We start from the raw sequence: 27,953 nt of genomic DNA, 5'->3' as shown, positions 1-27,953 counted from the left end.
TTGAAAAATATTTGAATTAAAATGATTTCATACACATTTTTCCATCTGATAGCCTGACTTAGAGCCTCCTGGGTCTTCCACGTAGCCCCTTGGCTTGAATTGCCCACCCTCTATTTGCATCACGGACTTGGAATCACGCGTTCTGTGCTGTTTCTGTGAGGTTTTGTTGTTTTAAGAGGAAGTAATTTGGCAAATATTTCCCGTGTACATGCTGATTGTGAGAATATAGTAGCAAGAACTATAAAATGTTTATCCATTGCCCAGAAAGTCAAAGTAGAATAGTGCCGGTGGAATGGATCAAACACATGGGTATTATTTTGAATCTTTCTTTGAGGCAAGGTGATCTTTGAGTGGTTGATTCTGTCTGTCTTCCAGCCAGAAGCATTCAGGTGGGTGAATTTCAGCCCTTTCACTGTTTTTTCACTTGGATCAGGAAACAGAACATTACTTTACGCCCTCTGGTTCCTCCTTCCACGCCCAAGGGTAACCTGTCTCAGCTTCTAACAGCACAGGTTAGTTTTGACCTGGTTTGAAATTTCACACCGTGGAGTCTCCCAGTACATCATACTCCTGAGTGTCTGTCTGCTCTGGCCCACCCAGCACTATCTCTCATCTGTGTTGCTGCTTTTAGGTGTGCTTTGTTTATTCTTGTTGCTAGACCGTGTTCCCTGGTATGACTGTGCTACGATTCACAGTTTATTTATTCTACTGCTGATGGACGTGTGGCAGGTTTCCAGCTTTCGGCGACTGCGGACGATGCTGCCGTGTCATCCTGTGAATGGCTTTGGGGAGCGGTGTGCCTGGCGTGGCTTTTCGGGTATCACTTTCCCGTAGTCGTCGTCTCCCTCACGCTCTCAAGGCAGAGTCGATGTCCTGTCGTTCCCCTCCTTGTCAGTGCTGGGTCCTGCTTTGCTTTTACATTTTAGCCATTTGTGGGATCCCGCTGTGGCTTTGATTTGCATGTCCCTGTTAATACAGGTGCTGAGCACCTCTTCATGTGGTGATTGACCATTTGGAATCCTCTTTTGTGAAAGTACCTGTTCATAGCTTTTGCCCATTTTTTTATTTGGGTTGTCTACCTTTTTCTTAACGATTTGTGAGAATTATTTATTTTGGATTCTGGTCCGTTCTTGGATGTGTTGGGCAGATTATCTTCTGCTCTCTGGGTTGCCTTTTCAATCTTCTGCTGGGTCTTTTGATGAACTGAAGTTCCTAATTTTGATGCCGTATAATGTGTGTCTTTCCTCTATGGTCAGTGCCTTAAAATTTTGTTATTATTAAATAGATTTAAGAAATCTTTGTCTACCTGCAGATCTTTTTCTTTTTTGTCCTTTAGGCGAGGCTTTCTTGTCTTACCTTTAACATTTAGGTCTTTGATCCACCCCACACTAATTTTCTTGATGGTGTGCTGCCTATGTAGTGGTTCATTCCTGTTTCCATAAAGATCATAGTTGACTCAGGCATTGTTTATTGAAAAGACCTGGCCTGTTTCCCTGTGGATTTGGAGTGCAGCCTTTGCTATAATCATATTACCATATTTGTGATGGTCTCACTCTGGAATATTCTTTTCCTTGTTTTGTTTGTCTATTCTTACACAACGTCTTAATTACATAGGTTTATAATAAATCTTGATATTTAGTAGTGTAAGTTGTCCAGGTCTGTTTTTCCTCGAGATTGCTATTCTAGGACCTTTGTACTTCCATGTAAAATTTGAAATTGACTTGTCAATTTTCAAAAAACTTCTGGTGGGATTTTGATTGAGACTGCATTGACTACCGGTTAATTTGGGGAACATTAACGTGAACACTGACATTTAACCATATTGGGTCTTCCAATCCTTGTACAGGGTATATTCCTCCATATTTAGATTTATTTAGATCTTTAAATTTACTTATAATGTTTCATAGTTTAATGTGTAGCGTTCTTATATATATTTTGGTAGATTTAGCCCTGGATATTTGCCGATATTGGATGTTATTGTAAATGGTATCTTTTTTAAAGCTTATTTTTGATTTGGTTATTGCCAGTATGTAGAAATACAGTGGATTTTTGTATATCGACATTGTACCCCGTGGTCTTGTTAAGTTCATTTAGGAGTTTTGACGGTTGTTGGTAAATTGTTTTGGGTTTTCTGTGTGTGAACAGTGCGGTATCTTGTTCCTTTCCCATCCTTGTTCCTTTCATTTCTTTTTCCTGCCTTATTGTCCTGGTTAGTATCACCAGTATGGTGTTGAATGGATGTGGTGAGAGGGGATATCCTGACCTCATTTGTGATTCTGGCCATGGCTCTCTGTTGTCTTCAGCTGATGACTTGCGTCCTTCATCCTGCTTTGGGGCGCTGCAGGCTGTGTGGCTCTTGGTTCTCTTTTTGGTCTCTTGAACAGCTTGCTGTTCCCCCGCCAGCCTGGCAGGCTGAGGCCGTGGTGGGGAGGAATATGGACTTTGAGCTGTGGTCCTTCTTTGTCCATGTGATGGGATGCAGAAGATTGTGGTGAGTGAGAAAACATGTCCTCTTTGCGCTCCCACATTTCTATGTGGTCTCGTAACAAGATTTTTAAAAGAATGTTCTCTTAATGATTTATAGTTTCTAAGACTTTTATTCTTTGGAAAGTTTATGGCTTATTCCCTGAAATTAGGTCAACTAAAATTTCCAAGGGCAGCTGCAGGAGGGAAGAACTATAGGTAATTCTAGATTCAAAGTGTTTGGCGAAGGAAATAGTAGCACACACAGGCCGTAGTGATGCGTTTAGTTTCCTTTATTCTGTATGGAACAGAAATAAAAATAAAGAGATGTCTTTGTATAAATACGTGCTTAGTGTCAGAGACTGTTTATTTAGTGGAATGATCATGCCCGTCTTTCTAAAAGTCAGAATTACAGATTCCTTGCTACCGTTCACTGTCCCAAGTGTGGGCTTTTAATTTATGTCATAAATCAGGAACGAATATAATCATGAAAGCAGTTGTGTTTCCAGTCATAGTATGTTCAACATTTGTCTAATATTTATCAGAAGTATATACTTTAGTAAGAGATGTACAGACATAAATTTCAAATGTTATTCATGAAAAGGTTTCAGAAACCTTAAACTCCTCTAATTTTTGAGATCTTAATACCATGTGTTGTCTGTGTTTTCTTAGAAAAGCGATAATCTACTGGTTAGTAAAGTGTCATTAGACATTTATGTCAAGATGAAAAGAACTATTTCACACTTGAATTTTATTTTATTAAAAGGTTAAATTCCTAGTTTATTTATTTTTTTAAATTAATAGCAATCTTTTATTTATTTATTTTTATATATATTTATTTTTGGCTGTGTTGGGTCTTCGTTTCTGTGCGAGGGCTTTCTCTAGTTGCGGCAAGCGGGGGCCACTCTTCATCGCGGTGCGCGGGCCTCTCATTATCGCGGCCTCTCTTGTTGCAGAGCACAGGCTCCAGACGCGCAGGCTCAGTAGTTGTGGCTCACGGGCCTAGTTGCTCCGCGGCATGTGGGATCTTCCCAGACCAGGGCTCGAACCCATGTCCCCTGCATTAGCAGGCAGATTCTCAACCACTGCGCCACCAGGGAAGCCCCCTAGTTTATTTTTATACTGTGAATATTCCATTGGGTTGTTCAGAGACCTTCCCCCTACAGAGATGCTGATGGAGTGGCAGACAGAGGAGAAACGTGGTTAATAAACAAGTCGGGCAGCTTTATTGGGGCAGCTTTATTGGTCGGTTATCCTCGTAGACTGAATATTAAAGACTTGGCTCTCCTTGTGGGGTCCAGGTGGTTCCGCTCCCTTTGTCAGGAGTTAACTTGGCATTTTCTCCTCTGCCGCAGCATCTTCATGACTTGCACGGGTCCTTATTTAACTGAGGTGTCCTGAGTGAGGGTTGAAAGGGCTCCTTGAGTTACCCATTGCTTTGCTTTTCTGGTCGCAGCCCCGGGCCCTCTCTGAGGCAGTGGGTGTCCTGAGGCCCCACGCGCTTTTGCACTTCTGGAATCTTCCACCTGAGACGCGGTCCTTGATTTCTTCCCTTCATCTCCGAAAGGCAGAGCGCTGTTGCTTTTGCAGTTCGACTTTGACCTCAGCCCCTTCCGAGGTGATTTCTGAGGTGGAGTCAGGAAACCTTTTCAAAAGGTCATTCAGCTTGGCCCATTTTTGTTGCGGGCCTGCTGTGCGCCACCCTCTAGGGTTCGAGAAGGGCCTCGGGTCACAGAGGTCACGGAGCTTACGCTCCACCCTGGGGCAGCGGGGCTGACAGCGGGGAAATGATCACATGAAGATACCAGTTTGGCATCTCATACGATATCAGAGGAAGAAAGGGGCTTGGAAGGGAAAGAGCAGGGGGGCGGCAGCGGCGGGGCAGTGCTGTGAGGGAACGCCCCTCTGGGGAGGTACAGTGGAGAAAAGTGGGGAGCGAGCCCACGCACACGTGGGCACAGGGCTGCCGAGGAGCGACGGCTGGGGGGTTGATGGCTGCTTGGTGCCCGGCCCTGGGGCCGCAGGCCACGCGTGTGCAAAGGGCCGGAGGCAGCGCTGGGTCCTGCTTTCGCCGTGGCCTTTGGCCGCTGAGCCTTTCTTCATAAAGCTTCTCCTGTGAGCGCCGCTGAAAACACCCCAGTGAGCGCTGGTTTACTCCAGCCCGGAGTCTTACAGGGAGAAGCAGCCCAGGGAGGACGAAAGACTGGTCCAAGGTCGTGCAGCTCGCCGGGGGGGATGCCGGGCCGATGCAGCCCAGGCCTCCCATGCCGGGCCCGGTGCTGTTCAGGGACACGTGTGGGCCCGCTGGTTCCCCTGGCACTTACCCCGAGCACGGGAGACAGACGTTACTGTTCATCAGGAAGGGGAAGTCGGGCAGCTGGGGAGGCCCCATAGTCCCGGCTGTCGGGGCCCCCTGCTTCAGCCCCGCTGGGCACAGTGCTGGGCCCAGCCCCCGGCTCCCCTGCGGCCTTGCCTGCCCAGCCCAGTGTCCTCCTGTCCTGTCACAGCCCCTAGCCTGCCTCTGGGGAATGACCCCTTTCCCACTGGGTTCCCTTTGGGCGGGCTGCCAGTCGAGGTGTCTGGCCCTGGCCCCGCCAAGAGGTGTGCCTCACGGCCCGGCCGATGTGGGCCCCTTGGAAAACGAGTCTCAGGCAGTGTTCCTGTAGGGACTGTCCGCTGTCTGTTAAGTTCTGCCTCCAGGCCCCCGCCTCCAGATCCCCCCCCACGCCCAGCTCTCTAGATCCTTCTGGGAGGTCTTTGTTTACCTAGATCATCCAGGGGCCACTTCTGTTGCTTGTAACCTTGAAGCACTGGTGGATACGCCTTCCTCCTAACATGCCTGTGTTCTAGAGCCCGAGTTCTTACCTCCCTCTGTATTCTAGAGAGAAGCGTTCACAGACCAGGCATTGCGGTTGCGCCTGTCGGGTTCTAGAACTGGGTCTTCAGCCTCCTAGTTCCAGGCCCACTGTTCCAGACTCTCCCCGGTCTTTTTCTCCAAGCCCGGCTCCCACTGCCTTTCTCCCAGGGGGCCGGGGGCCCAGGCACACCCGGGCTCTGAGACGGCCATAACCAGATATGCAGCCAGGGGATGACGCATCTGGGCTGGCAGGAGCCACTGATGGCCACACAGGAGCCCAGAGGCTGGGAAGGGCGAAGTGGAGGGAGTGTTCTCATCACACCCTCCTCGGGGGCCCGAGCCCTGGCTCTGCGGAGGGAGGCCATGTCTGGGTTGGTGCTGTCACCTTGGCCTGCCCCGGAGCCTGCCCCAACTCTCCGGACTGCTCAGAAACCTTCAGGGGCTTCTGCTTCCCCCGAAATAGAGGACATGATATGAGCAAAGCCCACTGTTCATAACAGAACTGGATTCTGACTAGATCGTATCAAAGGAAAAATCAGAGGAGGAAAAATGGGTTACACAGGTCTACCCATTTATATTGCACAGTTACACTTTGGACATGTCAATGTGTGTAAAAGGAGATAGAGGTGAAGCCCGACTGGCCGGGTGCCAATAATCGTTGACGCTGGGTGCTGTGGGCTCATACTATTGTGTTTACTTTGTATAGTTTGAAATTTCCATGATACAAAAGCTTTTTTTTTCTTTAAGCAAGAGAAATTTACATTAAAACCCTGTAAAATCTTAAATGTAATCGCAAATATCAATATGAACATGTTTTTTTTTTTCTTAAAAATTTCTTACTCTTCGCATATCCAAAAAATAAACAGTTAAAACCAACAAGGATGTGGGTGGGGGAAACTGAAATGAAATACAAATACTGACAAATGAGTCGAGTTCTATCACATAATAAATACATAAGCTACTGCACTGAAGGGGCTCGGAAGGGAAGAGCTGCCCGGGTCACTGTGGGAACCTGCGTCCTGACCACATACTGTGAGGCTGGAGGCAAGAACTGGACGTGAATTCTGAGTCTCGTCGTGTGTGGGTCAGCAGTTGTGAAAGTACTTTATACTAGAATATATAGTAGAGTAGAGCAAGTAAGCAAACAGACTGTAGCGCGTAAGAACCAGGTTTCTCACTGCTGGAGAAATAAGTTGAAAATCAGGAAAGGGGGAGACTAAAATCCACCTGTGATGTTGGTTTGGAATCTGAGGTGTCAGTGTAAACTTATGATTTAAAAAAATATAAACCAATAGATAGGCACTAAAATATAAATGTGTGTGTTAGTGTCAAACGTACTGTGTGCAGGGAGGGTCCTACAGCAGTGACACCCACCAGTAACAAGCACCTCCGGCACCCAGATCTTAGTGTCTACACACAGTTCTCCAAAAAAGGGAACCAGGGCTCCCAGGAGAAGTGGTTGATTCCAAGCTTGTGACAGGGACACCTTGTGGAAGTAGAAAGTAAGGAAGTGCTAAAAAAAAAAAAAAAAGATGGGGGTGGGGGCTTGTCAGAAAAACATGGGCACTTCCAGTGGCCGAAGCTTGAATGACAAAATAAGTAATGGTGGTGTTGGATTATCATGCACAGAATAAAATAAAAAATCCATAAATTCATACTGATATAAATAAATGATTAAACAGCGAGATGGACAAGTGATAGCTCATCCTTGCAGTGGAATTCTAATTAATACATGCAGAAGAAAGGAGGGAAGTTAGACATCACCATTAGGCAAATAACCAAGACAGTGAGAATTGTAGACCGGATTTCCCCCGGTGGGTTCCATAGCAGCTCAGAAGCCCACGCAGGGATCCTGGTCTCTCTCTTCTTGAGTCAGCTTTGGTAGTTTGGGTCTTTTAGGACATTTGTTTATTTCAGCTAAATTGTCAGATTTATTGGCATAAAGTTGTTCATCATATTTCCTTATCATTCATTTCATATCTGTATGGTCTACAGTTAATCCCCTCTCATTCTGGATGTTGTTAATTTGTGTCTTCTTTCTCTATTTTCCTGATCAGTTTAGCTAGAGGTTTATCCATTTTACTATCTCAAAGAATCAGCGTTTAGTTTCATTGATTTTTCTATTTCATTGATTTCTGCTCTTTGTTATTGCCTTTTTTCTGCTATTTTGGGTCTGGTTTATCCTTTTTCTAGTTTCTTACAGTAAAACCTGAGGTCACTGACTTAGGACCTTCTTCTCTCATACAGGCATTCAGTGCTATAAACTTCTCTCTCAGCACTACAAATACGTTGTGCTTCATTTTCATTCATTTCAAAATACTTCATAATTTCTGTTTTAATTTCTTCTTTGACCCATGAGGTATATTATTTAGTTTCCAAATATTTGGTTTTCCAGATATCTTTCTGTTACTGATTTCTAATTTAATTTCAAGTCAGAAAACATACTTTGTATATCTTGACTTGAGTCTTTTAAAATTTATTGAGACCAAAAGATGGTCTGTCTTGGTAAGTATTCTGTGTGCATTTAAAAAGAATGTGAAGAACATGTATTCTGCTGTTGTTCATAAAGTGTTCTATAAACGTCGTCTTGGTCAGGTTGGGTGATGGTGTTGTTCGTGTCTTCTGCGCTCTTGCTAATTTTCTGTCTACCTGTTCTAACCACTATTAAGAGCGGGGTGTTGAAATTTCCAACTACAGATTTGTCCATTTCTCCTTACACTTTTACTAGTTTTTGCTTCATGTATGAAGCTCTGTTATCAGGTGCTTACATGTTTAGGAATGTTATGTCCTTTTAATGAACTGACCCCCTTGATCGTTATGAAATGACCTTCTTTATCTCTGGTGATATTCTTTCGTTAACATTTACTCTGTCTGATATTAATGTGAACATTATAGATTTCTTTTGATTAGTATTTGCATGATATATCTTTTTCCATCTTTCACTACTTAAAACACGTTCCTTGTAGGCGGCATATGGTTGGGTCCGTGATGCTTGGGGAAGATTTATTTTACAATAAAATGCACGACCTCTTCTCTCTAAACTATTTTTAGTCCTACCTCACATAATTCCTCTTTATACTCTGGAAGCAGGGTCTTGCTTTTTTATCCAATCCGACAACCCCTTTAATTGGGGCGTTTAGACCATTTGATCTGGTCATTGATATTGTTTGGTTTAAAGCTACCATCTTGCTTTTTGTTTTCTATTTGTCACTTTTGTGTTCTTTTTTTTCTCTTCTTCTGCCTTCATTTGGATTGAGTATTTTTATGATTGTATTATATTTTCCTTATTGACTTGTTAATGATAATCATTTCTTTTTTAAGTGGGGACTTTAGGATTTATAGTCTACATCTTCAGCTTATCACAGTCTTATCTTCAAGGTTAAACTACTTCATGTCTAATGTAAGAACATACTACAGTATACTTCTGTTCGTCCCCTCCCAGTCTTTGTGTTATTTTTGACATATGTTTTCCTAGTACATATATTACTTTTGCATTAAACAGTTCTCTTCAAAAGAGATTCAGCATCAGAGAAGAATCTTTTCTATTTACCTGTATGGTTCCCATTTCTGAAGCTCTTCACTCCTCTGTGTTTCCATCTGGTACGATTTTCCTTTTGCCTTTGAGATTTCTTTTAGTGCAGATCTGCTGGTGATGAATATTTTCAGCTTTTGAGTACCTGAAAACGTCTCTATTTCACCTTTGTTTTTGAAAGATTTTTTTTTCACGCAGTGCAGCATTTGTGTGTTTGTGTGTGTGTGTGTGTCCCTTTGAAAGGTGTTGCTCCATTGTCTTCTGGCTTGCATTCTTTCCACTGAGAAATCTGCTGTTGTCCTTATTTTTGTTTTTCTGTCTGTGATGTGACTTTTCCTTCCCAACTGCTTTTGAGACATTATCTTAAAACTGGTTTTAAATAATTTGATTATGTTCTGGCCAGGTGTAATCTTCATTATGTGTTTGTGCTTGGAGTTGGTTGAACTTCTTGGATCTATGGGTTTATAGTTTCATCAAATTTGGGAAATTTAAGCCATTATTTCTTCAAATGTTTTCTGTGTCCTCCCTGCACTGGTACCTGGAAACTGTCTCCGAGCAGTCACCTGGGGCGACTGGGCAGTTCATCACGTTTGTGTCTCCTCAGGGGTCACATGCCTGATGTCCAGTGTCTGGAAGCCATAGTTGCATATATTTTGTCTGTTGGAGCTGCTTTGTGTGGGAGAGTAAATCTGGACTGTGTTATTCTATTTTGACTAGAAGCAGAATTCTGATTGTCCCCAGGGAAATTGTCAAAACTTTATTGGAAGCTTTTGGTCTAAGATACATAATGATCGAATCAATAGCTAGTATTTGGATGTTATCTATGCGCCAGCCCTGTCACGGTGCTTCTCCTGTGCTAACGCGTTTAGTCCTTATAACACTCCTGTGATGTTCACGGTGCTGTTTCCCATCCTCATCCCCATTCCCATAGGTTAGGAAGTGGGGCACAGAGAGGTCCGGCTGCTTGCTCAAGGTCATGTTCGTATTAAAATGTGACCTGAGATTCACACCTGGAGCCCAGGACGCTGGTGGCCTTGGCTCTCATGCCAGCGCTCTCAGCTGTGAGCTGGACTGCCAACCAACAACTGACCGGAAGTTTCTGGTTCCTCTCAGAGACCCAGGGTGCAGAGTCTCCTGATAGACTTGGTGTGGCTGAGGTCGGAGGAACTGGGCTAAATGATGCAGCTGGAGGTTCAGATGAGAGCAGAGAGGGAGACCCCCTTCCCCACTGTCTCCCCTGGGACTTCCAGAGTCGCCCTCTGACCCAGCCAGGACACTGGGCATCTGTCCCTGTGCTGCAGGGGGATGCTTGCCAGACCCCATGCCTCTCCGCCTGAGGGAGCTGGCCTACGTGGAATGCGGCCTGGTTATGATGCAGAGGATTGTGAAGTGACGGAGGCACATTTCTCTCTGGAACCATCCGGGTTCACACAACGCTGGAGAGGCTGGTAGGGGAGCTGTCAGGGAAGAGGCCTGGGTGCAGTGCGTACTGGGCGTTAGGTGTTGGATTGTGTCCTCCCCCACCCAAAAGCTGTATTGAAATCCTGACCCCCAGTACCTCAGAGTGTGAACTTATATGGGAATAGGGTCTTTGCAGATGTAACTCATTAAGATGAAGTCACACTGAAGTTGGTTGAGCCCCTAATCTGCTGTGACTGTGTCCTTCTAAGAAGACGGCCGCGTGGAGGCAGACCCACGGGAGAAAGCAGGGTTTGGGGCCCTGCAGCTGCCGGCCCAGGAGCACCAAAGATGCCACAGCTGCCGGAGGCTGGAAGAGGCCAGGAAGGATTTCCCTACAGCTTTTGGGGGCGGCCTCACTGACACCTGGGTTTCAGACTTCTGAAACTTCCTTGCCTGCAGAATGTGAACAATATATTTCTGTGGTTTTTAAACCACTCAGTCTGTGGTCCTTTGTTACGGTGGCAGCCGTAGGAAATGAGTCCACCGGGGTTGTATAGGTTCTTTCATATACATCCCGCCCTGTAACAAGGCATGTTCTTTTCTTTAAAGATTTTTTTATTTTGATATGGACCATTTTTTTAAAGTCTTTGTTGAATTTGTTACAATGTTGCTTTTGTTTTATGTTTTAGTTTTTTGGCTGTGAGGCATGTGGGATCTTAGCTCCCCTACCAAGGATTGAACCCTCACCCCCTGCATTGGAAGGTGAAGTCTTAACTGCTGGACTGCCAGGGAGGTCCCAAGGCATGTTCTTATGACTTGAAGTAGCTCATGTCCTACTGGTACATGGGGGAGAGGTGTCAGTGTAATGCAGAAGTCGAGCTGGGTCACACTTGATTTTTCCTGCTTCACTGATGCTTCTTACCATCAAGGAACGGGGTTTGACCGTGAAGGACACCCACAGGCTGGACGTGGTGACCCTGGAGGGATGCCCTGCGTCTGTGGGCACCTTCCTCCCCCACCTCGGCTCTGCCTCTGGCTCGTTTTGGCCGAGTGCTCCTTCTCGAAAATGTTTATTGCACGGTTTTCTCCATCTTTGTATGTTCTGTCCCCGATTCCATAACTCAGAAGCTTCAGTTCTTCCTTTTAACCTCTCTCATCAAACCGTTGCCACCTTTTAAAAGGACTTTTTATTTATTAGGAATTTTACATGTCTTTTTTTTAAACTATGGTAATTTAAACATTAGAGTTAGTGTTGATTTTTGTAGTACCCTGGTTATTAAATTGCAGTTTTGAGTAGTCTGCTCCAACCTTATTTTTTTTCATAAGCCCAGGTATTTTTAGTATGCAGGATTTTGGAGTGTGAGGTTCTTCCAGAGCGTATATATTGTATTATAGCAGAAGCTTCTGTGTTCTGTTCAGTCTGCATCTGGGAAGAGAGCCGTCTCAGTCTGGCAGCCTCGCACTAGGTGAGAGCCTGCTGGACACTAGGCGTTTGGTTCGGGGCTGTGCAGATGGGGTGGTTCTGAGAAGCGTTTTAGCCACTATTGCAGTAGACAGAGGAGGGGGTTGGAGCAGAGGACATAGTCTTTGGGAAAAACTCAGGTCTGGACCACAGCTATTCTTTTTTTTTTTTTTTTTTAAATATTTATTTATTTATTTATTTGGCTGTGCCGGGTCTTAGCTGCAGCGTGTGAGGTCTTTTAGTTGCGGCATGCGGGGTCTTCAGTTGCAGCCTGCGGAATCTTTAGTTGTGGCATGCAGAATCTTTTTTTAGTTGCGGCATGTGGGATCTACTTCCCTGGCCAGGGATCAAACCTGGGCCCCCTGCATTGGGAGTGCAGTCTTAACCACTGGACCACCCGGGAAGTCCCTGGACCACAGCTATTCTTATTTGAGGATAAATAAACAAATAATCCCCACCATGGGGTCTCAAAAGGTATCCCAGAATGTGGGGGAAAGGGAACTATCCTGAAAGGCAGAAGACAAATATACCTCTGAAAACAATTTATAGTCAGAATCAGAAAAAAGAAATTTCAAAAGACTTTGACTAGGAAGACAAACAGAACAGAAGGTCATGAGGAGGGAATCAGCTGAGAGGAAAAGATAATGGAATGAGCTGTAAAGGGAAACGTTTGAAACAAAGAGCTTAAGGTCTACTTAGAATCTGTATGAAAAGCCATAGGAATAAAACGGATATCGTGGAAACTAGGAGCAGTGCTGTGGAGAACACACTGGCGAAGGCTCTTGGGATGCAGAATAAACGACGATGTGCCGGTGCTGAGAGAGGCCGGATACGGTGGGGAGGTTTCAGCCAGACAGTGTGGGAAGCTCTGGAGATGCCAAAACAATTATCAAAATGTGATTGAAGAGCATTTTCCTGAGCAGAAAAAAGACCTGTGTGTGTTGAAAGGTTCATGTTTGGAGCAAAATAAAGGGAAAGAGACTCTGACCATACATCTTCTGACAACATTTTTGAATTTCAAGATTAAAGTAAACAAAAAAAATCCTGGCAGAATCCGGACAGAAGAAAGCCTCAGAACTCAGCCCCGAAGGTTCCCTGGAAAGGAAGTGCTGCTTTGCTGGGCCAGGGTTTTCGGTATCTGAGGGTGGGGCAGTGGCTAAGATTTTGAGGGAGAAATATTTGTGATCCAAGACTTTTATACCCAGCCAAGTTGTGATTTTTGTGTGAAGGATACAGAGCCATCCGAGACTTGCAAGGGTTTGCGAAATATACCATCTGCATTGCTTTGAAGACAATGGTGTTTCTTTCTGGTCAAGAGATGAATACAAATTCCGTTTTTTCTAAAATTTTATTGAAGTGTGGTTGATCTACCATGTCGTATGAATTTCTGCTGTACAGCAACGTGACTCAGTTATACATATATATATACCTTTTCATATTCTTTTCCATTCTGGTTTATCACAGAATATTGAATAAAGTTCCCTGTGCTATACAGTAGGACCTTGTTGTTTACCCATTCTGTATATAATAGTTTTCATCTGCTAATCCCAGCCTCCCACTCCATCCCTCCCTTCTCCCCTGCTTGGCAAAGACTTGTTCTCTGTGTCTGGGCGTCTGTTTCTGTTTTGTAGATAAGTTCATTCGTGTCATAGTTTAGATTCCACATATAAATGATATCATATGATATTTGTCTTTCTGACTTACTTCACTTAGTATGATCGTCTCTAGGTCCATCCGTCTTGCTGCAAATGGCATTATTTCATTCACCTTTTATGGCTACTATTCCATATATATGTATATGCCACATCTTCTTTATCCATTCAAGAGATGAATAAATAAGTTACTGTGTTTCCTAAGGAAATAAACAGATATAGAACAGTAATCATAAAGATATTAATCACAGGGCTATAGATAACGTATAATTGGGGTTTAATCCTTTACATGATGAATTGGTTAGGGTTCTTTGGTTATAAGCAATAGGGGGAAAAAAATCCTTGAATAATTTAATCAAAAACAGGAATTTGTCACACTATTAAAGGAGCGGATGATAGGCCTCAGAGGACCCCTGAGCCGGGGTCAGTAGGAGGATTTTCATAGTTACCATTTCCTCCATTTATCTCTGTATTCCGATTGTAAAGCGAAAGATCCTCATCACAGCAAAGTATTTAAGAAGTCATTGGTGCCGCCATCCCACAGAGGCAGACGCTTGGTGGTGGGAATCCGTGTCCTGGTTTCTTTGGGCTCCTCCTCTGTTAGGTGCCTGTGATCTGTGGAAGAGGGTGGTCTTGGGAAGAGGATTTGATGAGCTCTGCTCACATTACGTGCCACCCTCCCGTCTGGGGACGGGCCTGTGACTGGCAGGGCTCATCGGAGCCACCTGGAGCGGGGGAGGGGCAGGTCCTCCCAGGGAGGCGGCAGGCAGCTCCCGTCACAGACGCAGAGGGAAGCGGCCTTCAAAGCGCTGTTACCAAGAGTTGTTCATGACATTGGAAAATGCCTGACTGTCACGTCAGCAAAGGGAATAGGGTGTCCAAGTGTAGAGCTAGCAGCCAGTATGGGCGAAAGGCGAAGAAGAACAACGGCAGGGAAATGCATCAGAATGTTACCAAGTGTCTGCCTCTGTGTCATGGCATCACGGATCACTTTTTAAATACTTCCTGTGATTAGCATGTTTTACTTTTACAATCAGAAAATGGAAATAAATTGAGGAAATGGTTATTAGGAAGATGGAAACCTGGGAAACCATTTAGGGTATAAGCGAGGGAAGCTGAATTTAAACTTAAACTCTAAGATTGCCGCTACGTAAAATAGGAATAGTCGGGGATATGGCGAAAATGAAAAACTGTGTGTGTGGGGAGTGGGCTTAAAGTGATTTCTTGTTTAAAATGTTTTCCGTCCTCAGCGTCGAGGTTGTGCCACAGATACGCTGTTACACGTATTTACATACATTTACTAACAAAACGTCCAAGTAGTTTGTACAAGTTTGCAATGATGGTTCCACGTGAGTGTTTTAGCAATCCATGGTAGAGACAGGGGTGGAGCGTGAATGATTGGTTCCGTGCTCCATGTGGTGGTCCAGGGGGCCTTCACCTCCTAACCAAAGCCTCCCCTTTCTCTCCCCAGACAGGTCGTCTCCTGAGAGCCCGGGGAGACCCCTGCCCTCCTTTGGATTACTGGGCCCACTACGTGGTCGGCGAGACGGGGAGTTTCCGTGGCCGTGGACCAGCCGTGTGCGTCGCTGAATTTGTATGTGCCGGTGGGACTCTGGGGCTCTTTGGAGCTCTCATTCATGTGGAAGTTTTGAGCCCTTTTGAATCCCTTAAAGGAGAAGCCGCTGCTCGCAATGAGCTCCCAAAGCCATCCAGGTAAGCGGGGCCCTGGGTCCTCTTGGCGGACGCGCTGCCCCACAGCTGGTCCTGGGTCTCCCACTGGGTCCTCCATCATGACCGCCGTCGGTTTACCACGGCCCCGAGGGCACAGTAGGCTGCTCTTCATCTCAGTGGCGGAGGGCTGAGGAGGGCCTCGCGGAGACGTGGGGTCCAGCCTCGGCCGGGACCTGCGTGCCGACTTGAGCGGCACCCGTTTCTCTGGTGCTTCAGGGAGGTGATGGGTGCACGTCCACTTGTGGTCTGGAGGGCTGCTTTCGTCTCCAGCTGCTTTGTTTCTGGGGGCCGTGGGGGTGGGAGGGCCTCTGGGCCGAGTCTGAGAAGAAGCACGATTGGTGGCCATCAGTGGTGGCCAAGGGGCATCACTCCTGGTGCCCGAGGCTTTTTATTAGGCGCTGCACTAAGCATCATACGCGCATTGACTCCTCACTGGGCCCTAAACGTCTCCCACCTGGCGGGAAGAAGTGACTTGTCCCAGGTCACAGAGCTAGTAAGTGGCCAGATGGGGCCGGGAACCACGTTTGTGTGGCTCTTAGCTTCAGAAGCGTGTTGTGGACACACGCGTTCGGGGCTCCTCCTCCCCCGTCGCAGAGTCACCGTGCTCGCTCCGACCAAGCTGGGATCCCTGCCTTGTCCCGCCTCACCGTCCAGCACAGTGTGGCCTTGGGCCACTTAGCTGTCAGTTGTCCTGAGTCTGCCTGGGCAGGTGCAGGGCATGCTTGAGGCACCGCATCCATCAGTGCGGCTGGGGGTCCGGCTCAGCAGAGAGGGGCGGGGCGTGGTGTGGTCTCTCCCTTGGGGATTGGCCCCCCGCACGTTCACACCCCTCTCCTTGGCCCGATCAGAGTTGTCTGAAGCTCCCGAGAGCAGGATTCCCGGTTATATTTAGATATGAAGGCTTTATTGATTTAAATCGTTCATGTATTGCTTGATACAAAGTGTCAAACAAAATTCAGCAGTCTGGATCGAAGTGGGTGAGGTAGACCGTGGACTCTCCCTCCCACTCAGAGTTGGGGACATGCCTTTCTCCCGTGTCTGAACAGGTAGGGGGTGTGTGTAAATGTTTTAATAGAGTGTAATCGTTCTGTCTCTGGGGTTCTGTGTTTTATTTTTTCCATTTTAGTGCATTATGAGCATCTTTTGATGTCAGTATGTATATCAAACTGACTTATTTTTGGTAGCTAGAAGATGGATATTTATGTGGTTGCAGCGGTATTTATAACAGCCCCAAACCGGCATCAAACAATTATTATACATATATTTTGAACATACGCTTCTATAAGTATCTCCACTGGATCAATTCCAAGAGGTAGAATCGCTGGGTTGGTGGGCTTGTGCATTTAAAACTTCTAAGTTTACCCTCAAATTGCTCCAGAAACTCTGCCTCAACTTTTCTTAATCGTAGTTTATGAGCATAGATACTTTTCTTCATTGGCACCTGCACTAGGTGAATTCAGTCTATTTCATTCTTGTCAGCATTCTCGGGAGAAATTATTGTTTGAATTTACATTCCTGTATAAATGGGGGTGCACTTCTTTTGCATGAGCTGCTATAGATATAATCGGATCTCGTACATGCCACCAGGCATTTGAAGAGAAAGAGTGCTCTTTTTTCCCTTATTTTTTTCTTTCTTCTTCTTGTTTTTTTTTTTTGGTCTAAAGAAGTCTCTATGTATACATCAATACTGTATGTAAAGTTTTCTCATTCGTAAGTATTACATACAGTTGACCCTCGAACAGCACAGGGGTTAGGTGCCGAGCCTGTCCGCAGTCGAAAATCCACGTGTAATTTATATTCGGCTCCCCGCATCCACACTTGGCTCCTCTGTGTCTGCGATTCCATGTCCGAGAATTCAACCCATCACGGATGGCATGGTACCGTGGTACTTAACTATGAAAAAAATCCACCGTAAGTGGTTCGCGCAGTTCAATCCCGTGTTGTTCAAGGGTCAAGTATATTTATACATAGGAGTATATGTGTGTATTTTTTTCTCTATATGTTATTTTGTCTATACATGTGAAGTTAATTGAGTTATTTAAATCAGTATGGCTTTATCTTTTTTGTCTCCTCGATTTCTAGAGAAATGTGTGCTTTCCATTATGATTCTAGTTTGTAATATTCTTTTTACAAAAAGACCATTTTATGGACCGTTTTTGGCTTTATGTATTCCAGTGTGTTTTTCAGCGCTAAAAACCTAATGACTGTTACCTCTTGGTGGCCCTTGTCTCTTAACAAAATACAACGTATTTCCCTGTTCTCTTTACAAAATACAACGTATTTCTCTTTGTTTCATGTTTCTTTGCCCCAAAGTTAATCAGTCTCCTAAAAGTATTTCTGCCCTTGGTTTCTTTGGGCTGAGAAACGCTTCTCCGCCCTCTTATCTTACTCCTCACAAGCCTGGTCCCCGTGAACAGCAGAGATCTAGCTGGGTTTTGCTTTTTTCTCCTTCCCAGAGTCTTGCGTCTCACGTGGGGCGTTCACCCGTGGCTGTTGACTGCCGTCGTGTCCTGCCTGGTGTGTGTGTGTCGTTCTTGACGCTGGAACCTCGGTCTCTCTCAGTGGGTGGAGCTGGCGAGGCAGGGCTGCCTTGTGGCCTGAGCCTCTGACCCCCTCTTCCTTCTGATGTAGGGAGTGGTGCGCTTGGGGCCCGACGCTCTCCTTCAGGGGCGCGCCCTCCTTCCCCGAGCAGCCCCTGCAGCTGCAGCAAGGGACCGCAAACAGTGCCTGCCACCACGAGGGTCGGCACGCCGGCCGGCCGGTCGCCCCCCGCCCCCGGCTGCCCTGCCGCTTCCCCCGGGCCGTTTTGGGCTGGCAGTTGGGCTGAGCTGTGGGTCTGCACACCCCCTCCTCCACAAGGCCGTTGCCAGCTTGGGGCGACTGTCTGCTCACCAGTGATGGTTTCCCCATCACTTGGATCCCCTGGGATGTACATTCTCTAGGAAATTCCTCCAGGTTTCTTGTCAGTCGACGCTACTGCTTTCCTACTGTCTAGCCTCGCTGCACATCCCTTCATGTTTATATTTATCTTTTGTCATTTTAGTGGATTTGAGGGAGGAAGAGAACTAATTAACACTGACTTGTTCAATTCGCTCTTCTGAACAGGCATTTCTCGCCGTTCTCTGTCTTGTCTTGAGCCCGAGCAGACGAGTCCTGTTTCAGTCTCTGCATCCCTGGGACCTGCGGTGTCAGTCTCTCCTGGCCGCGCACCCTCCCTCCCCCTGCGGCACCTGGGTGCCTCCGTGTCCCGGCCGCTGCTCTGCCAGCTCCTGTGTGGCCCTCGGCGCCGGGGCCGGGGGAGGCCAGCCGCTGTGGGCCCCTCCTCTCACGCTTGCAGCGCCGGCTGGCTTCGGCCCGATGATAAAATGACCTTTTCATTTGATGTGTAGGATTTTTCTCTCCCCCGTTTGCCTTGAACACTCCCTCTGGTGTTGGGTGAGGTATGCGTTATGATTTTATTGCCGTTCTTTCTGAACTTTGCCAGAGCCAGGCCCTGGTTCTCTGACGTAAAACTGTTAACTGTTGGGTTTTATTGCTCTGGATAACTATTTCTAATGATGCGAGCAGCCTGAGGAAAGGGCCGGGCTTGATTTAGTCTAAGAGAACTCTTCTTTGAGAGCAGGAAGAATAAAAAGAGCCTCTGAGATGTTGTGCTTCCTGTCTACCCCAGCACTCCAAGCCTTGCCCTGCTGGGATGTGCCCAGGGGGTCGGGGGCTATTAGGACGCAGGGCCTCGCCTTCGAAGCCGAGTCCCCGGCCGGGCTGAGCGACTGTAGACAGTCCGTGGGTTGGCTGGCAGGACAGGCACGGGCTCCTTCGTTCCTCCCTCTTCCTTTGTTTTCCTCAGATGAGCACTGTACAGTTCCTTGTGGTTGGACGGTGCTAGGATAGGGGGGCCTCGGCTGGCTTACAGGAGAACCAGACGCTGTCGCTCGGCCACCTTTCTGCCACTCCCACCCCACCCCGTGCAGCTCACCTTCTTTGCAGTAACGTTTCTGCCTAGAGCGGGTCTGGAGGAGGGACTGTAGACCTTAGGGAGCCCCGTACAGAGCCTCCTGGACCTGTGTGTGGGCGTCCAGACCACGCCCTCGGCGGAGAGCTGGCTGACCGGCATTCAAGTGCCCCATCCCTCCCTGTATCCTGTTAAAAACTGGATAACTATTTTGAGGGAAACGTGTATATGTCAGACCCGTGTTTTAATTTGGACCATACTCTGATTTCTTAGTATCCCCTTCAATCTGAAATGCCCCGTCCACATAAAAGCAGCTAAAAAAGCCTGTGTCAACAATAACTTGGTGATTAATGAGTTTCAGCATAGTTTGATTTCTTCAGGCCGTTGTCAAGTTCTAATCCTGTAAGTCTCCCAGGAGAAGGCTCTTGGCCTCCGCTGGTCTGAGCCGGAGCCCTGGTCTTGCTTTGTTGGATCTCGAGTCTGTTTATTTCATCCAGTTTGGCCACCAAGGGTGTTAACATTTTAATACAGAAATGATCTCAGAAAGACACATTTTTATATCATTTAAATCGTGCTTTGCAAGGATTCAGTGTTTCAGGAATACTGTGAAGTTTTAAGGGGAGAAGTGAATTTTAAGGACTTGCAGCTAACACGAAGAAACCATTGATTCTGAGCTGCTGGGGGTGGGTCGTGGACCCTGTGCGAGGCCCTGGGCCACAGGAGGAGAGCTGGGGAGCCGGGAGTGGCCTTGGGCAAGGCCCGGGGAGGCCCAGGCCTGGGCTTTCAGGAGGCGGGGTGTGGAGCCAGCAGGTGCGGCCGGCAGAGTCCTGGGAGCTTAGGCCAGGAGACGGAGGCTGTGATCACGCCCGTCGGAAGACGGGAGCAGCTGGAGAAGAGCTTGTTCATGCCATTTCTGGGAGCCATGGAGAGTCCCCAGCGGCTGGCGGGCCCGGGGTTCTGCACGGGGAGAGCAAGGCTGAGCCCCGGGGACACAGGGAGAGGAGCCGGGTTCCCGAAGTCGTGCCGAATGCAGGTGTCTTGGGGGGATGGCGGGGAGCCTCATTGTTCAGATGGCCCCTGGGGCGGGAGGTACTCGCGGGCCCCTGGTACCGCCCGCTTCTGCTTTCTCGAGGGCAGGTTCACAAACACCCCGTGCGTTTCCTGTCTGCGAGCGTCCCCCAGGCTCCTCCGGGCACCCGGCGCTTCAGTTGCAGCCCTTGAGTTGTCTTGGCCCCGGATCCTCCACACCATCATTATCTGAGTCTTAATCAGTCAAGGTTTGTTCTGGAAATCATGGAGACATAACGACTTCTTTTTCAACCTCCTTTTTTAAAAAAAATCCTCAAATTGTGTTTTGTCTCTTAAAAATCACGAATACTCAGTCGTTACGAAGAGCTCAGAAAATTCACTGTCAATGGAGCATTGATGGTTTGTTTTGGCAATTCTCTGAAAATTCTTATACGGTTTGTGGAACATTTGCATTTATGTCCTTTATTTCAAAGCCACCATTGTAGAAATGCAAATTTCTGAATTCTGAGAAGCTGAATGTTAGATGATTAACGATATTGAAATTTAAGAATGAACTCCCGGTATGTATTTGACATAGAAAGCCCTGTACCAGGATCATTAGAAACCACCGAGCGCAGCTTGTCGGTGGAACAGAAAGGCCGTGATTGAGGCGCCCAGCGGTGGGGACAGGGGGGTGCTGGGCGGCCACCCCCAGACGCTGGGCTGTGAAGGGCCGGGGCTGCTCTGTTTAAAAAACCGTCGATGTTTAAAGCTTATAATAGTAATGAATCAACACTGCTTACTCTCTAACTGCAAGTCAAACTCTGCTGCGCTTTTAGGGGTCTAGAATGAATAGCGACTTGGTTCTGAATTGTGCTTTATGGGTTATTTCATTCATTTTGCATGACGGCCCTGGGAAGTGAGCTAGAACACTGTGTTATTCCTGTTCTGTCCGTGAGGAAACCAGTCTTGACTGCCATCCAGTGCCCTGCCTAAGGCCAGGTATCTACTCAGAGGCCATCCTGGAACTGGAATCAGTCATCTTCCCTTGAGGGATGTGTGCACCTCTGCTGGGCAGACGCTGGCCGCGCCGGACCAGTTAGGAATCCATCCTGCTGACCTGCGTGGGGTCCCCGGGCCAGGCCAGACGGAGGCGCCGGCCCCCTTGGTACGGTGTGGTTCATGTGGAGAGGGCATGGGCCGGGGGGCTGGGGTCCCTCAGAAGGGGTGTGTGAGGTCAGGACGTGTGAGCTGAGCGGTGAGCAGGGCAGGAGCTCGCCTGCCCCGTGGGGCACAGAGGCTGAGATGCCCCAGAGGGGCCCGGCGGCGAGAGCTGGGCTGGCAGAGGTGGGAGATGGAAGTGGAGAGGTGTGCGTCGGGGACGGGGTCCTGACCAGGAGGGGAAGTTGTACCCAGGTCCACGCGGGCCCATCCCCTCTCGGTTCCGAGACCCTGTTGGCGTGGAGAAGGGGTATGGGCCTCGCATCCGGGCGCGCGCTCTGTGCCCTCCTGGGACATGTGCTTTGTGTTCCCTTGGTTTAAGCATGCGTGGCTTGGCCGTGGCTGAACTTCTTGGCGTTTGCAGGGCTCACAGCATGTCACTAGTGTATTTCTGAACTTCTTTGAGCTTCTCTTTGCCAGTCCTGAGAGCTGACTGGGGGGCTGGCAGACCAGGTTAATTTGGGAGATTTTGGTTGAAACGTCCCATGTTACTTCCACCTAAGAGCCTTTTATTTGCTTATTCTGTGAGACCATGATAAAAAATGGACACTTTTGGGAAAATTATAATGATCAAGAAAAGAATCAAATGAGGCAAACGACTGTAAACTTTTTAGAATCATATCTGGCCTTGTGTTTTTACATGGGTTTGCTTTTTCCCCACTTAGTAAGGTGCTGGGAATACTGGCCTGTGAGAGGGAGTGCTAAGCAGCGTATGAGGGAAAGACACCTGATGGTGGGATTTTCACGTTTGCCCCTCCCTTCCCCCCCTTCCCACAAAACAAGCGGAAACAGGGGGGATGAACTCGGCCAGAGCCTGGTCTCCGGGCGCGCTCGGCCCGGGGGGCAGGGAGGTGGCCACTCCCTCGAGGCTGCGCCGGGTTCTGGGTTCTGACCGTCTGTTCGGGTCGTAAGCTGGGATGGCCAACAGTGGCCTCGTGCTGTTGGACTTCAGGCTCTGTGTCCCCCCAGCCCTTCTCCTCCTCCTTCTCGGCCCGGGGTTCCCGCTGCTGCTGCCTGAATGCAGTGATCCTGACTCGGAACTGGAACCATCCAGGCTGCAGCGCAGCTTCAGCGCTTTTGGGATTTTAAGATGAACAGCAACGTTCGACGTTATAACCGTTTTTCTAACTTCTACTAATACTGTGTACTTTTCAAAAGTGGTGGGGAGGCTTATTTAAAAGTGATATTTTTTAAAAAATAAAATGCACGCGTATCTTACATCTGCTTATTTTTACTCCTTTTGCCATAGCACTCGTAAAGAGTCCTGTAAGATTGGTGTAAACATCACCAATGGTAATTATTGAGTGGCCGCTAACTGGGGGATTTGTTGTCTGCTCGTAACTGCGTTCTGCCAGGGCTCACACGTGCTCTCTGATTCTGTATTCTTGTTTGATTTGTTATTGTTAAGAGATGGTCTTCAGGCCTTTCACTGAGGGAGCTTTTGTGACTGATGGCAATTTATTTATTTATTTATTATTATTATTATTTTAAAATTTATTTATTTATTTATTTTATTTTTGGCTGCATTGGGTCTTCGTTGCTGTGCGTGGGCTTCCTCTAGTTGCGGCGAGTGGTGGCTTCTCTTGTTGCGGTGCGCGGGCTTCTCATTGCGGTGGCTTCTCTTGTTGCAGAGCATGGGCTTCAGTAGTTGCAGCACGCAGGCTCGGTAGTTATGGCGCGTGGGCTCTAGAGTGCAGGCTCAGTAGTTGTGGCGCACGGGCTTAGTTGCTCCACGGCACGTGGGATCTCCCCGGACCTGGGCTCGAACCAGTGGCTCCTGCCTTGGCAGGCAGATTCTCAACCGCTGTGCCACCAGGGAAGCCCCATGCAATTTATTTTTTTAAACTTTAAACTCTTAGGCCATTTTGTAGAAGATTGCTCCTTACAATGTAATTGTTCAAGGTGCAGAAGCCAAGAGAATGCCTCACGTTTTAAGAGCTAAAGGTTCTGTCAATATTTTGATTTGTTTGCATTCATAGCCAAGTTTATTCCTTTTTAAGTGCATTCTGTGAATTTTCCTAGGCAGTCCTTTGTAGAAATTGGACTTTTGTTACAACTGTGTCTCATCGACTTGTTGATTCAGTAGGATTTGTGTGATGCTGTTGGAGTTATAAGAGAATTCCATGGAATCTGTTCTTAACACCGGTTTTCTAGACATTGTACGAAGAGCCCTTTCCAACCAGTTTGCGTCTGTTACACTGAGTGTATTTAGCGGCAGTTCCTCCGTATTGAACGGTGTGATTCAGAATTCCCGGCACTCCTCATTTTCACGTTCATGTTGATTTAATCCAAATCAGGGGCTGATTGACTGCTTCTGACAGCTCTGCCTCCCCACCAGGGTCTGACACAGAGAATGCAAACCTGCTTGCTGTTCTTTTGTGCCCAAACGGCCGCTCATCCCAGTGCCGCAGGCTGTGCCCAAACACCTGCAGTCTCCACGTGGCTCTTCACCCAGACCAGCCACGCCTGGGCCCGGGGAGCTGACGGCTTTGTTTATTTCAGTCTCACTGAAAGGATCAGGGGACGGGAGGAAGGCGGGGTCATTGATCTCTTTCTTTGGTGCCAGTACACAGAAAGGGTTTTTAGAAACTTCGAGAAGGTGCTGGGGAGGCATGGAGGGTGGAGGCATGGAGAGCAGAGGTTTTCCCTGGGAAGTTTTAGCAGAAGCCGGAGATGAGGACCTTTGTGTTCTGTGGTGCCAGAGCCTCTGTACATGTCGCAGTCGAGTCATTGATGGTGATGTGGTGGTGAGGAAGGTGGTGGGGAAGGGGAGGTCAGGATCGCATCGGAGGTATTGATGACGGGTGACCAGGGACACCTGTCAGCTGTCGATGAGCCCCGTTTTCTGAGTGACAGGGACGAAGGTGTGGCTGCTGAAGAGGGGACAGGTCGGCAGTGGCCTTCCTCTCCGGTAGGCTCCTCGCTGTGGGTCTGACGCTCTGGAGTGGAGGCGGTGGGTGCGGAATGGCTGCAGCCTGGCGGATTTGCACGTGGCTGCCCTCATCAGTGGGGTCCTTGTCGTGGGGAACCCTGCATCTTCGCGGGTGATGCTTCAACATAGGAAGGTGGTTCTTTTCTAAATACGGGTTTGGGTGTCAGTGTCCCTGAAGACTTTTTGGGGGAGGTGTTTGTCCAGTTCATAAGCTCCAATGGGAAGGTAAGGAGCCAAGGCCGTTGCTGGCTGGAGGGACACGGGGCAAATCTGAACTCTGTGTGCACCGGGGAACTGGCCTGGAACCGCTGAGACCCCGCTGTGGGTTTTCTGTCCCAAGGAGCCCGGCCTTTAGGAAACACACCAGCTGGGATGTGAGCGGCCGGCTAGGAGTTCCGTTTGGCCGTCCCCACGGGGGCCTTGGGCCCCTGAGAACAGTCTGGCTGTCTGTCTGCTCTTCTGGGATTTGGTTCCCTTTCGTTATTCCCCCATCATCCGTATCGTTTTGTAAAACGTTCTTTCTCCTGGCGGCGTGGAAAGGCAGGGCTGGCCACGCTAGCAGGTGAGTGGCATAGGCCGGCCTCTCGGGGCCTCCCCGGGCACAGCCGGCTTTCACGGGAGGGCCGGGAGGGGTCCTGGAGGTCGGGCAGCAGCAGTGCTTGGCAGGTGACGAGATACTGTGTGGGGCTGGGAGACCCCAGGCCCTGGACGTGCTGCAGAGGGGCACCCGGGGCGTGGTTCCACTCTTGTCTGCTCCGTGTTCAGGCTTCCGGTCCCTTCCTGTCCCATCTCAATACCTCATGCTCGACTGGCCGGCACCTCTGTCCAGGGTGAAGCTCACGTGGCCAGGGAGCCCTGGCCTGAACGGAGACCTGACTTGGTGGCTTCTCAGCGGGGCTTTCTTTGAGCTCCCTGCGGGGCCAGAGGACTTGGTGCCCGAGAACCACGGGGCAGGGTGTTTCTTCATGTTTGTAGGTGCTCTGATTTCTTTTGACGTTACGTGGCTCCTGTTATGAGTGGATGTGGTGACCGATTGGCGTGGATTCGGCCTCAACAATTGCAGTTCCAAAGGAGATGCTGTCTTTAAATGACTTTCCCAGGAGATTCTGGGGGACTCTGGGCCGTGTGTGTGATCCTATGGGCTGAGTCTGCCCTGGCTGAGGCATATGGTTTCCAACATCAACATTATCTGTGAGAAAAAAAGCAATTTGGGTCTTTCTCAAGTTGCTTAAGTTGTCCGAGAGAACATCATACTAGCGTTTCTCAACAATTTCCAGTTCTGAAATGGTTGGGCTGCACCGGGGGTGGGCAGGGGGAGGCTGGCGTAGCCACTGGGCAGAGGCAGCTGTGCGTCCACAGCACGTTCTTGCTGGAAACAAAACTCTACCACTAGGGAGCTGAAACTCAGCTCCTGGTAGACCCTGGGCGGGGGCAAGAGCTGCTAGGTCTGTCCCACATGACCTGAGAATCCTGCTCCAGAATCTTCCATCAGTGGCTTTGAATGCTCTTCGTGGCGAGTCTCCCTTTTGCTTTGGATGCTTCTGGAATCTTCTGGATGGACTGGACTCAGAATCTCACTGAATGCAGTGGTCTCTGTCACTTCTAAACTATAGTCATCAAAATCCAGGGAAATCCCATGACAGCTGCGACAGATTTAGGAAACTGCTGGAAAAAATATGAACTTTTCTCATATTTTATAGAGTGATATTTCATTTTTAAATATCACTTCTGGTTTTGCATTTAAAAATTCAAAATTCAAGCAGACTTTGAACTTCGAATGCGACCTTGTTATTTAGCAGCACGTGGGTTAGAAAGTTCATGCTGTCTGATGTCAACACCAGTCCTGGGGGTGGTGGGCAGCTGAGGGTCAGCCTGGAGAATCACAGAATTCCAGGTGCTCTGCAGGGGTGGGAATGAAGGGGAGTGGGAGTTGGGGCCTGCTCGGGTGAGAGGAGGGGATGATGGGACACACCAGCTCTGGGTTGCAAGGGAGGCGCCCTGGGAGGTCGCAGAGCGGTTTGCTTGGGGACCAAGGGAAGACGTGTGTGGCTGGGGGCGTGGACCACCCAGCGGAGAGCTGAGACTTCACCCCGCTCCTCCTCGGCACCTGGCTCTTCCTTGTGAGCAGCCTGGGCACCTGGTCGAGGGTGGGATGGAGACGCAGCTTCCCCAAGGCCATGGGTGCTGTGGAGGCGTGCCCTTCTGCAGCCCTCCTTGGACTTCCGGGCCAGAGTCACGCAGAGCCATCTCTGGTTCTTCCTCTCCAAGCCCCTTTGTCGTTTTCCTTTCCCCCTGCAGAGATAGCCGTGTACGAAAACAAGCCAGCACTCCTCGTTCTCCTTGTGATTTGTCACTTATCCCGAGCCTGGGCTGGGTCCAGGCTGCTCTTGTATTCCTCTGGGGCCGGGTCTGCAGCCTGCGCTCAAGCGCTTGTCCTGCCGGGCTCGTGCTGTTCCTGGAAAGCCGGGGCCGTGGGGTGCATCCTGTCTCCTCTGTCGCCATCTGTTCGGGAGCAGAAGTTGGCTCCGGGTGGACGGCGGATGTGCTGTTCATTCATCCTCGTTCTGGGAAGCAGGTGGGGACTCCCAGGAAAGGAGGAGCCAGGAGACGGCAGACCCCGCACAGGCCATCTGACTCGGTTGCTAATCACCACATGTGTAGTTAAGATGGAAGCATTGGCTTTTTCCTCGTCTGCCAAACTTAGGCCTCACTTTGTTTACTCTGATGAGTCCTGATTTCTTCCCTTTAGAAGAGAGGTAACCAGCTTCCAGTGGAGTTTTCCGTTGATGGGGCTTCTGTGGGTGAGACAGCACGGGGGGGCGGGGGGGTGGGTGAGACAGCACGGGGGGGCGGGGGGGTGGGTGAGACAGCAAGGGGAGGCGGGGGGGCGGTGGGGAACGCTGAGTTGTGCTGGTGTCGGTCCGGGCACGGCGGACCCTGTCGGCCTTCCCAGACCTGGAGTGTATATCGTGCCGCTGAGGCCAGAGGAGGCCCCAGGTGCACCTGATGGCAGTGTCTTCGGAGAATTGCTGTTTGCCCCACTCCCTCGGGGCTCTTTGTGTGACAGCTCGCTGTTCAGTACAACTGGTGCAGTGGAGTGAGGGTGTGTTCCTTCTAGGCTGTGAATTTCAAATAAATTTGCGTATGCAGAGTGGCGCTTTACCCGTGTGATCTTCCTGCCCTGTAAACCCAGTCTCAGCGTGAGAAAAGACATCCATTTCCAGCAGAGGTGTACCTTCTGATATACCCGCCCAGCCCCGCGAGACTGTCAGGGCCGTCGAAAACAAGGGACGTCTGAGAAGCTGTCACCGCCCAGGGGAGCCTGAGGAGACTTGAGGACTAAATGCAGCGTGGGGTCCTGGGTGGGACCCTGGGGTGGAGAAAAGACATCAGGGGGAGACAAGGGGATCTGAAGGAAGTGGTGACCTTAGTTAATAACCCTGTATCAGTATAAAGAATGGAATAATGCCATGTGCAGCAACAGGGATGGACCTAGAGATGATCCCACTAAGTGAAGTAAGTCAGACAGAGAAAGACAAATATCATATGACATCACTTACATGTGGAATCTAAAAAAATGATACCAATGAACTTATTTGTAAAACAGAAATAGACTCATAGACAACAATCTTATGGTTACCAGAAGGGGAAGGAGGGGGCAGGGATAAATTAGGAGTTTGGGAGTAACAGATGCACACCACTACTTACAAAATAAGCAACAAGGACCTACTGTATAGCACAG

General features: G+C 48.6%; 1 protein-coding gene across 3 annotated transcripts in view; it reads left to right on the top strand.

The window, feature by feature from the left end:
- The window catches only part of HDAC4 (histone deacetylase 4), a 290,984-nt gene that overhangs the window by 28,949 nt on the left and 234,082 nt on the right, over positions 1-27,953 (top strand). For 2 of the 3 annotated variants that reach the window (XM_036857354.1, XM_036857352.1), the window contains exon 2: positions 14,839-15,080. In XM_036857354.1, the coding sequence (XP_036713249.1) occupies positions 15,059-15,080 (22 nt within the window). In that variant the 5' untranslated portion in view covers positions 14,839-15,058. The remainder of the gene's footprint in view (positions 1-14,838; positions 15,081-27,953) is intronic. The other variant, XM_036857353.1, reaches the window with a different exon arrangement.

Source organism: Balaenoptera musculus, chromosome 7, assembly GCF_009873245.2.
Source record: "Balaenoptera musculus isolate JJ_BM4_2016_0621 chromosome 7, mBalMus1.pri.v3, whole genome shotgun sequence".
In the NCBI taxonomy this organism is placed as follows: domain Eukaryota; kingdom Metazoa; phylum Chordata; class Mammalia; order Artiodactyla; family Balaenopteridae; genus Balaenoptera; species Balaenoptera musculus.
The sequence above is the reverse complement of the archived record's forward strand: the minus strand, read 5'-3'. Positions and strand labels throughout refer to the sequence as shown.